This window comes from Pararge aegeria, chromosome 1 (genome assembly GCF_905163445.1).
Source record: "Pararge aegeria chromosome 1, ilParAegt1.1, whole genome shotgun sequence".
NCBI lineage: Eukaryota > Metazoa > Arthropoda > Insecta > Lepidoptera > Nymphalidae > Pararge > Pararge aegeria.
Window position 1 is genome coordinate 1,928,422 of NC_053180.1, and position 12,649 is coordinate 1,941,070.

At 37.9% G+C, this 12,649-nt stretch overlaps 2 protein-coding genes across 2 annotated transcripts in view; one reads left to right on the forward strand and one right to left on the reverse strand.

Annotated features, from left to right (window-relative positions):
* Window positions 1-12,649, forward strand: part of LOC120633583 (probable aminopeptidase NPEPL1) — a 259,058-nt gene that overhangs the window by 99,329 nt on the left and 147,080 nt on the right. The gene's annotated exons all lie outside the window — the stretch shown is intronic.
* Window positions 8,790-10,339, reverse strand: LOC120633641. The gene has a single exon (XM_039903969.1). It carries the CDS (start codon window positions 10,282-10,284, stop codon window positions 8,983-8,985), a length of 1,302 nt encoding a protein of 433 aa, XP_039759903.1. The 5' UTR covers window positions 10,285-10,339; the 3' UTR covers window positions 8,790-8,982.

The window sequence follows — 12,649 nt, forward strand, 5'->3', positions numbered from 1 at the left end:
AAAATTTGGAAGTTCTACTTTTGAGCTCGTGTATTTTAAATTGTGTGCACAGTGGCGTTAAAACGTTTATTCTAACTAAAAGCAGCACTCTCTGGCTTTCCGAATACATATTCTTTTTTCGCTAGAGTGCCTTATTTAAGCAAGGGTTCCCCCTTTAACTAGACCCGGGAATGCCATTTTTTCGACGTTTCGTGAATCTATATACCAGGAGCGTAGCAAATGGGAAGAGATTGCGCATGTAGAAGAATTGGTCATAGTTAAGCTGATGTTTATCAAAGTAGCTTAGATTGGATTATCTGATTAGTTTAACTTTAATGCTGCTGATATTGACACTAAATACTCGCAGCAGAAGACAAGTAGCACGTCTTATTAGCACTTTCGATAAAATATTAGGCAGAAAATTTGGAAGTTCTACTTTTGAGCTCGTGTATTTTAAATTGTGTGCACAGTGGCGTTAAAACGTTTATTCTAACTAAAAGCAGCACTCTCTGGCTTTCCGAATACATATTCTTTTTTCGCTAGAGTGCCTTATTTAAGCAAGGGTCCCCCCTTTAACTAGACCCGGGAATGCCATTTTTTCGACGTTTCGTGAATCTATATACCAGGAGCGTAGCAAATGGGAAGAGATTACGCATGTAGAAGAATTGGTCATAGTTAAGCTGATGTTTATCAAAGTAGCTTAGATTGGATTATCTGATTAGTTTAACTTTAATGCTGCTGATATTGACACTAAATACTCGCAGCAGAAGACAAGTAGCACGTCTTATTAGCACTTTCGATAAAATATTAGGCAGAAAATTTGGAAGTTCTACTTTTGAGCTCGTGTATTTTAAATTGTGTTCACAGTGGCGTTAAAACGTTTATTCTAACTAAAAGCAGCACTCTTTGGCTTTCCGAATACATATTCTTTTTTCGCTAGAGTTCCTTATTTAAGCAAGGGTCCCCCCTTTAACTAGACCCGGGAATGCCATTTTTTCGACGTTTCGTGAATCTATATACCAGGAGCGTAGCAAATGGGAAGAGATTACGCATGTAGAAGAATTGGTCATAGTTAAGCTGATGTTTATCAAAGTAGCTTAGATTGGATTATCTGATTAGTTTAACTTTAATGCTGCTGATATTGACACTAAATACTCGCAGCAGAAGACAAGTAGCACGTCTTATTAGCACTTTCGATAAAATATTAGGCAGAAAATTTGGAAGTTCTACTTTTGAGCTCGTGTATTTTAAATTGTGTGCACAGTGGCGTTAAAACGTTTATTCTAACTAAAAGCAGCACTCTCTGGCTTTCCGAATACATATTCTTTTTTCGCTAGAGTGCCTTATTTAAGCAAGGGTTCCCCCTTTAACTAGACCCGGGAATGCCATTTTTTCGACGTTTCGTGAATCTATATACCAGGAGCGTAGCAAATGGGAAGAGATTGCGCATGTAGAAGAATTGGTCATAGTTAAGCTGATGTTTATCAAAGTAGCTTAGATTGGATTATCTGATTAGTTTAACTTTAATGCTGCTGATATTGACACTAAATACTCGCAGCAGAAGACAAGTAGCACGTCTTATTAGCACTTTCGATAAAATATTAGGCAGAAAATTTGGAAGTTCTACTTTTGAGCTCGTGTATTTTAAATTGTGTGCACAGTGGCGTTAAAACGTTTATTCTAACTAAAAGCAGCACTCTCTGGCTTTCCGAATACATATTCTTTTTTCGCTAGAGTGCCTTATTTAAGCAAGGGTTCCCCCTTTAACTAGACCCGGGAATGCCATTTTTTCGACGTTTCGTGAATCTATATACCAGGAGCGTAGCAAATGGGAAGAGATTGCGCATGTAGAAGAATTGGTCATAGTTAAGCTGATGTTTATCAAAGTAGCTTAGATTGGATTATCTGATTAGTTTAACTTTAATGCTGCTGATATTGACACTAAATACTCGCAGCAGAAGACAAGTAGCACGTCTTATTAGCACTTTCGATAAAATATTAGGCAGAAAATTTGGAAGTTCTACTTTTGAGCTCGTGTATTTTAAATTGTGTGCACAGTGGCGTTAAAACGTTTATTCTAACTAAAAGCAGCACTCTCTGGCTTTCCGAATACATATTCTTTTTTCGCTAGAGTGCCTTATTTAAGCAAGGGTTCCCCCTTTAACTAGACCCGGGAATGCCATTTTTTCGACGTTTCGTGAATCTATATACCAGGAGCGTAGCAAATGGGAAGAGATTGCGCATGTAGAAGAATTGGTCATAGTTAAGCTGATGTTTATCAAAGTAGCTTAGATTGGATTATCTGATTAGTTTAACTTTAATGCTGCTGATATTGACACTAAATACTCGCAGCAGAAGACAAGTAGCACGTCTTATTAGCACTTTCGATAAAATATTAGGCAGAAAATTTGGAAGTTCTACTTTTGAGCTCGTGTATTTTAAATTGTGTGCACAGTGGCGTTAAAACGTTTATTCTTACTAAAAGCAGTACTCTCTGGCTTTCCGAATACATATTCTATTTTCGCTAGAGTGCCTTATTTAAGCAAGGGTCCCCCCTTTAACAAGACCCGGGAATGCCATTTTTTCGACGTTTCGTGAATCTATATACCAGGAGCGTAGCAAATGGGAAGAGATTGCGCATGTAGAAGATTTGGTCATAGTTAAGCTGATGTTTATCAAAGTAGCTTAGATTGGATTATCTGATTAGTTTAACTTTAATGCTGCTGATATTGACACTAAATACTCGCAGCAGAAGACAAGTAGCACGTCTTATTAGCACTTTCGATAAAATATTAGGCAGAAAATTTGGAAGTTCTACTTTTGAGCTCGTGTATTTTAAATTGTGTGCACAGTGGCGTTAAAACGTTTATTCTAACTAAAAGCAGCACTCTCTGGCTTTCCGAATACATATTCTTTTTTCGCTAGAGTGCCTTATTTAAGCAAGGGTCCCCCCTTTAACTAGACCCGGGAATGCCATTTTTTCGACGTTTCGTGAATCTATAAACCAGGAGCGTAGCAAATGGGAAGAGATTGCGCATGTAGAAGAATTGGTCATAGTTAAGCTGATGTTTATCAAAGTAGCTTAGATTGGATTATCTGATTAGTTTAACTTTAATGCTGCTGATATTGACACTAAATACTCGCAGCAGAAGACAAGTAGCACGTCTTATTAGCACTTTCGATAAAATATTAGGCAGAAAATTTGGAAGTTCTACTTTTGAGCTCGTGTATTTTAAATTGTGTGCACAGTGGCGTTAAAACGTTTATTCTAACTAAAAGCAGCACTCTCTGGCTTTCCGAATACATATTCTTTTTTCGCTAGAGTGCCTTATTTAAGCAAGGGTTCCCCCTTTAACTAGACCCGGGAATGCCATTTTTTCGACGTTTCGTGAATCTATATACCAGGAGCGTAGCAAATGGTAAGAGATTGCGCATGTAGAAGAATTGGTCATAGTTAAGCTGATGTTTATCAAAGTAGCTTAGATTGGATTATCTGATTAGTTTAACTTTAATGCTGCTGATATTGACACTAAATACTCGCAGCAGAAGACAAGTAGCACGTCTTATTAGCACTTTCGATAAAATATTAGGCAGAAAATTTGGAAGTTCTACTTTTGAGCTCGTGTATTTTAAATTGTGTGCACAGTGGCGTTAAAACGTTTATTCTAACTAAAAGCAGCACTCTCTGGCTTTCCGAATACATATTCTTTTTTCGCTAGAGTGCCTTATTTAAGCAAGGGTTCCCCCTTTAACTAGACCCGGGAATGCCATTTTTTCGACGTTTCGTGAATCTATATACCAGGAGCGTAGCAAATGGTAAGAGATTGCGCATGTAGAAGAATTGGTCATAGTTAAGCTGATGTTTATCAAAGTAGCTTAGATTGGATTATCTGATTAGTTTAACTTTAATGCTGCTGATATTGACACTAAATACTCGCAGCAGAAGACAAGTAGCACGTCTTATTAGCACTTTCGATAAAATATTAGGCAGAAAATTTGGAAGTTCTACTTTTGAGCTCGTGTATTTTAAATTGTGTGCACAGTGGCGTTAAAACGTTTATTCTTACTAAAAGCAGTACTCTCTGGCTTTCCGAATACATATTCTATTTTCGCTAGAGTGCCTTATTTAAGCAAGGGTCCCCCCTTTAACAAGACCCGGGAATGCCATTTTTTCGACGTTTCGTGAATCTATATACCAGGAGCGTAGCAAATGGGAAGAGATTGCGCATGTAGAAGATTTGGTCATAGTTAAGCTGATGTTTATCAAAGTAGCTTAGATTGGATTATCTGATTAGTTTAACTTTAATGCTGCTGATATTGACACTAAATACTCGCAGCAGAAGACAAGTAGCACGTCTTATTAGCACTTTCGATAAAATATTAGGCAGAAAATTTGGAAGTTCTACTTTTGAGCTCGTGTATTTTAAATTGTGTGCACAGTGGCGTTAAAACGTTTATTCTTACTAAAAGCAGTACTCTCTGGCTTTCCGAATACATATTCTATTTTCGCTAGAGTGCCTTATTTAAGCAAGGGTCCCCCCTTTAACAAGACCCGGGAATGCCATTTTTTCGACGTTTCGTGAATCTATATACCAGGAGCGTAGCAAATGGGAAGAGATTGCGCATGTAGAAGATTTGGTCATAGTTAAGCTGATGTTTATCAAAGTAGCTTAGATTGGATTATCTGATTAGTTTAACTTTAATGCTGCTGATATTGACACTAAATACTCGCAGCAGAAGACAAGTAGCACGTCTTATTAGCACTTTCGATAAAATATTAGGCAGAAAATTTGGAAGTTCTACTTTTGAGCTCGTGTATTTTAAATTGTGTGCACAGTGGCGTTAAAACGTTTATTCGAACTAAAAGCAGCACTCTCTGGCTTTCCGAATACATATTCTTTTTTCGCTAGAGTGCCTTATTTAAGCAAGGGTCCCCCCTTTAACTAGACCCGGGAATGCCATTTTTTCGACGTTTCGTGAATCTATATACCAGGAGCGTAGCAAATGGGAAGAGATTGCGCATGTAGAAGAATTGGTCATAGTTAAGCTGATGTTTATCAAAGTAGCTTAGATTGGATTATCTGATTAGTTTAACTTTAATGCTGCTGATATTGACACTAAATACTCGCAGCAGAAGACAAGTAGCACGTCTTATTAGCACTTTCGATAAAATATTAGGCAGAAAATTTGGAAGTTCTACTTTTGAGCTCGTGTATTTTAAATTGTGTGCACAGTGGCGTTAAAACGTTTATTCTAACTAAAAGCAGTACTCTCTGGCTTTCCGAATACATATTCTATTTTCGCTAGAGTGCCTTATTTAAGCAAGGGTCCCCCCTTTAACAAGACCCGGGAATGCCATTTTTTCGACGTTTCGTGAATCTATATACCAGGAGCGTAGCAAATGGGAAGAGATTGCGCATGTAGAAGAATTGGTCATAGTTAAGCTGATGTTTATCAAAGTAGCTTAGATTGGATTATCTGATTAGTTTAACTTTAATGCTGCTGATATTGACACTAAATACTCGCAGCAGAAGACAAGTAGCACGTCTTATTAGCACTTTCGATAAAATATTAGGCAGAAAATTTGGAAGTTCTACTTTTGAGCTCGTGTATTTTAAATTGTGTGCACAGTGGCGTTAAAACGTTTATTCTTACTAAAAGCAGTACTCTCTGGCTTTCCGAATACATATTCTATTTTCGCTAGAGTGCCTTATTTAAGCAAGGGTCCCCCCTTTAACAAGACCCGGGAATGCCATTTTTTCGACGTTTCGTGAATCTATATACCAGGAGCGTAGCAAATGGGAAGAGATTGCGCATGTAGAAGATTTGGTCATAGTTAAGCTGATGTTTATCAAAGTAGCTTAGATTGGATTATCTGATTAGTTTAACTTTAATGCTGCTGATATTGACACTAAATACTCGCAGCAGAAGACAAGTAGCACGTCTTATTAGCACTTTCGATAAAATATTAGGCAGAAAATTTGGAAGTTCTACTTTTGAGCTCGTGTATTTTAAATTGTGTGCACAGTGGCGTTAAAACGTTTATTCGAACTAAAAGCAGCACTCTCTGGCTTTCCGAATACATATTCTTTTTTCGCTAGAGTGCCTTATTTAAGCAAGGGTCCCCCCTTTAACTAGACCCGGGAATGCCATTTTTTCGACGTTTCGTGAATCTATATACCAGGAGCGTAGCAAATGGGAAGAGATTGCGCATGTAGAAGAATTGGTCATAGTTAAGCTGATGTTTATCAAAGTAGCTTAGATTGGATTATCTGATTAGTTTAACTTTAATGCTGCTGATATTGACACTAAATACTCGCAGCAGAAGACAAGTAGCACGTCTTATTAGCACTTTCGATAAAATATTAGGCAGAAAATTTGGAAGTTCTACTTTTGAGCTCGTGTATTTTAAATTGTGTGCACAGTGGCGTTAAAACGTTTATTCTAACTAAAAGCAGCACTCTCTGGCTTTCCGAATACATATTCTTTTTTCGCTAGAGTGCCTTATTTAAGCAAGGGTCCCCCCTTTAACAAGACCCGGGAATGCCATTTTTTCGACGTTTCGTGAATCTATATACCAGGAGCGTAGCAAATGGGAAGAGATTGCGCATGTAGAAGAATTGGTCATAGTAAAGCTGATGTTTATCAAAGTAGCTTAGATTGGATTATCTGATTAGTTTAACTTTAATGCTGCTGATATTGACACTAAATACTCGCAGCAGAAGACAAGTAGCACGTCTTATTAGCACTTTCGATAAAATATTAGGCAGAAAATTTGGAAGTTCTACTTTTGAGCTCGTGTATTTTAAATTGTGTGCACAGTGGCGTTAAAACGTTTATTCTTACTAAAAGCAGTACTCTCTGGCTTTCCGAATACATATTCTATTTTCGCTAGAGTGCCTTATTTAAGCAAGGGTCCCCCCTTTAACAAGACCCGGGAATGCCATTTTTTCGACGTTTCGTGAATCTATATACCAGGAGCGTAGCAAATGGGAAGAGATTGCGCATGTAGAAGATTTGGTCATAGTTAAGCTGATGTTTATCAAAGTAGCTTAGATTGGATTATCTGATTAGTTTAACTTTAATGCTGCTGATATTGACACTAAATACTCGCAGCAGAAGACAAGTAGCACGTCTTATTAGCACTTTCGATAAAATATTAGGCAGAAAATTTGGAAGTTCTACTTTTGAGCTCGTGTATTTTAAATTGTGTGCACAGTGGCGTTAAAACGTTTATTCTAACTAAAAGCAGCACTCTCTGGCTTTCCGAATACATATTCTTTTTTCGCTAGAGTGCCTTATTTAAGCAAGGGTCCCCCCTTTAACTAGACCCGGGAATGCCATTTTTTCGACGTTTCGTGAATCTATATACCAGGAGCGTAGCAAATGGGAAGAGATTGCGCATGTAGAAGAATTGGTCATAGTTAAGCTGATGTTTATCAAAGTAGCTTAGATTGGATTATCTGATTAGTTTAACTTTAATGCTGCTGATATTGACACTAAATACTCGCAGCAGAAGACAAGTAGCACGTCTTATTAGCACTTTCGATAAAATATTAGGCAGAAAATTTGGAAGTTCTACTTTTGAGCTCGTGTATTTTAAATTGTGTGCACAGTGGCGTTAAAACGTTTATTCTAACTAAAAGCAGTACACTCTGGCTTTCCGAATACATATTCTATTTTCGCTAGAGTGCCTTATTTAAGCAAGGGTCCCCCCTTTAACAAGACCCGGGAATGCCATTTTTTCGACGTTTCGTGAATCTATATACCAGGAGCGTAGCAAATGGGAAGAGATTGCGCATGTAGAAGAATTGGTCATAGTTAAGCTGATGTTTATCAAAGTAGCTTAGATTGGATTATCTGATTAGTTTAACTTTAATGCTGCTGATATTGACACTAAATACTCGCAGCAGAAGACAAGTAGCACGTCTTATTAGCACTTTCGATAAAATATTAGGCAGAAAATTTGAAAGTTCTACTTTTGAGCTCGTGTATTTTAAATTGTGTGCACAGTGGCGTTAAAACGTTTATTCTAACTAAAAGCAGCACTCTCTGGCTTTCCGAATACATATTCTTTTTTCGCTAGAGTGCCTTATTTAAGCAAGGGTCCCCCCTTTAACTAGACCCGGGAATGCCATTTTTTCGACGTTTCGTGAATCTATATACCAGGAGCGTAGCAAATGGGAAGAGATTGCGCATGTAGAAGAATTGGTCATAGTTAAGCTGATGTTTATCAAAGTAGCTTAGATTGGATTATCTGATTAGTTTAACTTTAATGCTGCTGATATTGACACTAAATACTCGCAGCAGAAGACAAGTAGCACGTCTTATTAGCACTTTCGATAAAATATTAGGCAGAAAATTTGGAAGTTCTACTTTTGAGCTCGTGTATTTTAAATTGTGTGCACAGTGGCTTTAAAACGTTTATTCTAACTAAAAGCAGTACACTCTGGCTTTCCGAATACATATTCTATTTTCGCTAGAGTGCCTTATTTAAGCAAGGGTCCCCCCTTTAACAAGACCCGGGAATGCCATTTTTTCGACGTTTCGTGAATCTATATACCAGGAGCGTAGCAAATGGGAAGAGATTGCGCATGTAGAAGAATTGGTCATAGTTAAGCTGATGTTTATCAAAGTAGCTTAGATTGGATTATCTGATTAGTTTAACTTTAATGCTGCTGATATTGACACTAAATACTCGCAGCAGAAGACAAGTAGCACGTCTTATTAGCACTTTCGATAAAATATTGTTGTGTGTATATATAATTTGGACTGTATTGATGTTTATGCATTGAAATTAAACTTATTGCTGGTTTACTAGGATTTATTTTGTTACAAAGTTTAGTAAATGCACTGAGACCGCCAATGCGTGAATGATCGTGTGGGCCACGTAACTCGAGCTCGCGGGTCGCCCCCCGCGGAGCCCGCGACCCGCGGACCGGTTTCGATGCATACTAGTGGGCATCGAACATACTGCCCGGGGAACGTTGAAGACATTCAACTTTATGAAGAGATTGGAAGGGGGCAGATGTTATTGAAGGCCCTCTGAATGATGCCCTTCCTGGTCTTGATGTCGGCAACCCGGTTGACACCATCCTTGCCTGGATGCAGCTTGACGACTCTGCCCAGCTGCCACAGAAGTGGTGGTTGGTTCTTCTCCTTCACGAGAACCATAGAGCCGAGCTGGAGAGAACTTGAAGAAGACCGCCACTTGGAGCGTTGCTGGAGGAGAGAAATGTATTCAGTTGAGAATCTTGTCCAAAAATGCTGTTTTAGTTTCTCGATCCTCTCGTAGCGGTCCAAGCGATTGATATTAGCGTCGCTGACCGGAGGACGGGGAACTGTCAACAGTGAACGCCCTATAAGGAAGTGAGCGGGTGTAAGGCATGTAAGATCTGAAGGATCCGAGGACAGAGGAGTGAGAGGTCTAGAATTAAGGATAGCCTCTATTTGAATCAAACAAGTTGACATCTCTTCGTAGGTTAAGTTTGTGAGTGTTAGAATACGTCTAAGGTGATGTTTCACAGACTTAACCGCCGCTTCCCAAAGACCACCAAAATGAGGTGTGTAAGGGGGAATGGTTTTAAATTCAATACCCCTATTACTTAATTCATTTTTAATGTTTTCTGAGCATTGACTAAAAAATGATGTAAGATCGTTACTAGCTCCTATGAATGTCGTCGAATTATCTGACGTCACCGAAATTGGCTTTCCGTGTCGACTAATAAATCTCAGGAACGCTGCAAGGAATGCCTCCTTTGTAAGATCCGTGACCAGCTCCAGGTGCAATGCTTTTACTGCAAAACAAACAAAAATGCAAATATAAGCTTTTGTTAATTTAGCACCCCTGCCCTTACGGTTGGCTATCAACACTGGCCCAGCATAATCAACACCAGTGTGTAAAAAAGGAAATTCTAATTTAGTTCTATCTTTGGGTAAGTCACCCATAACGGGTTGAAACGGCTTAGCTTTGAACCTAAAGCAACGTACACAACCATGCACGACACGTCTGGCAAGGTTCCTCCCCCCCAGTGGCCAATATTTTTGTCTCACATGAGACAAAAGTAACTGAGGTCCGGCATGCATAAGTCTTATGTGTTCTTTTTGAAAAATGATTTGTGTCAAATTATGTTTGCTGCATAGTAGGATTGGGTGTTTTACGTCAAATGTATAACAAGAATTTTTAAGACGACCACCAACTCTTATTAATTTATTTGAGTCCATAAAGGGTGATAATGAGTTTAACCTACTATTTTTAGGGAGAGGCCTGTTTGCTTTTAATAATATGTATTCATCAGCAAACATTATTTGTTGAACGAATTGTAATAAGTAATTTTCAGAATTTTGTAACTCTGTTGTAGATAAAGATTTAATTTGTTTATTTTTAGGATTTCTACAATTGTAAATAAATCTTTGTATATATGCAAATGATCTTATTAAGTATGTATAATTTGATTTGCTATTTATGAAATTATGTAGTATGTTTGTTGGTAAGTTTGTGCTATCATTTTGTGTAGTAGTATGTAAGATGATTTCTGAATGTGTATCTGAGTGTGTGTTTGGTATGATCGGAAATTCTATATTCTTAGACTTTAGAAAATCTGGACCAGACCACCATAAAGTACGAGAATTAATGCTGTCAGCTATGACCCCTCGAGAAACTAGATCTGCAGGGTTCTCTTTAGATGGAACGTAGCACCATCTGTGACCGGCAGTGCTGTCTTGTATCTCACCCACTCGAGTCCGAACAAACATTTTTAATTGATTCGATTGAATTTTAAGCCATGCCAACACGATAGTAGAATCGGTCCAAAAGTAGGAATTATTTATTTTAATTGATAACGATGATATCACTTTTGCATGGAGCCTGGTGGCAAGGAGCGAAGCACAAAGCTCTAACCTAGGGATTGTGGTAGGCTTTAAAGGTGCCACTTTATTTTTAGAAGTTAAAAGACGAACTTGTACTTTGCTATTAGTGTCAACCACTCTTACATAGACACACGCGCCGTAAGCGCGCTCTGAAGCATCTGAAAAGGTGTGCAATTCTAATAACAACATGTTATTAGTACAAACCCACCGTGGAATGCGAAGTGACTTGAGAGAAGTAAGGGAAGATGTAAAATTTAAAAAAGACTTTTGCGTTTCTTTTGAAACTTCTTCATCCCAACTGTATTTTTTAACCCATAGTTTTTGCATTAAAATTTTTGCTTGCACAATACAAGGTCCTAAAAGTCCAAGGGGATCAAAAATTTTACTTATAAGAGATAATATTTTACGTTTTGTCATTTTTTTTGAGTTGGAATCTAGGTTAATAATTGTAAATAATAAATTATCTGTATTGCAATCCCAATGGAGACCAAGTGTTTTACTGGGTGAATTGTCTAGATTTAAAGTTTTATCTATTTTAATATGTTCAAGTAAATTTTCACTAGGTAAAGAATTTAATATTTCAGTATTATTTGACTGCCATTTACGTAACCTAAATTGCGCTGACTGTAAGGTGTTGGTAACATTTTTACATAGTTGAATTACTGACTGTATGGAATCCCCACCGCTAAGAAAATCGTCTACATAGAAATCCCGAGTAATAGCGGTTTTTGCGTCAGGATCAAAACATTGTTCTGCCAACGAAACTAGGCATTTGGTGGCTAGGTACGGTGCAGATGCTGTACCGTAAGTAACCGTGTTAAGCGTAAATGTTCTTATTTTCTCACTAGGATTAAATCTAAATAAGATTTGCTGTAGTGAGCGTTGAGAGGGTTCTACAAGAATAGCTCTGTACATTTTTTCGATGTCTCCCGACACTACGTATTTATGCTGTCGGAAGCGCAACAAAATAGAAATTAAATCGTCTTGGACGACTGGACCAACCATCTGAATGGAATTAAAGGTTTTACCGTTATTTGACGAAGGGCTTGAACCATTGAAGACCACCCTTAATTTCGTGGTAGTAGAAGACTCACGAACTATGCCATGGTGAAATAAGTAGTATGAACGGTTTTGAGGTTTGTTACTAGGTTCTAAAGTTTTTGATGTGTCACTCATATGACCTAAGTTTTCGTATTCAGTCATAAAGTCTAAATACCGCTTTTTTAAGATAGGGTTGCGTTGAAACCTACGCTCAAGCGCTAAGAAGCGGTTTTTTGCACTTTGAAAAGAATCGCCGAGTACATCTGGGGACTCCTTTAAAGGTATAGTTACGATAAATCGACCGTCATTATCGCGCCAAGTGTTCTCTGCGAAGCTCTTCTCACAGGCTTGCTCTTCTAATGATAAGCTATATTTAGGATTAATTGATTCTAATTCCCAAAATCGTGTTAATAAGGCCTCATTATTTTGAGAAAATAAGCACGTAGTAGGAGAAGTATTTGTATTTCTGTATTTATTAAAAGTGCCTGAAACAAGCCAACCGAGTTTTGTTTGTTGCAACTTAGGACGTTGCTTACCTAAATCTATCAAGTTGGAACATATAACGTCCCAAAACACATCTGCACCCATCAAGATGTCTATGGGTGACGAAATGTGGAAAGAAGGATCGGCTAGTTGTATATTAGGCGGAAGTTTTATGCACTGTATATCTATATTACAAGAAGGCAAAGAATTTGTAATTTGAGGTAAAACGTAACATTCTATATTGAGTTTATAATCACCACACGATGACTCAATGGAT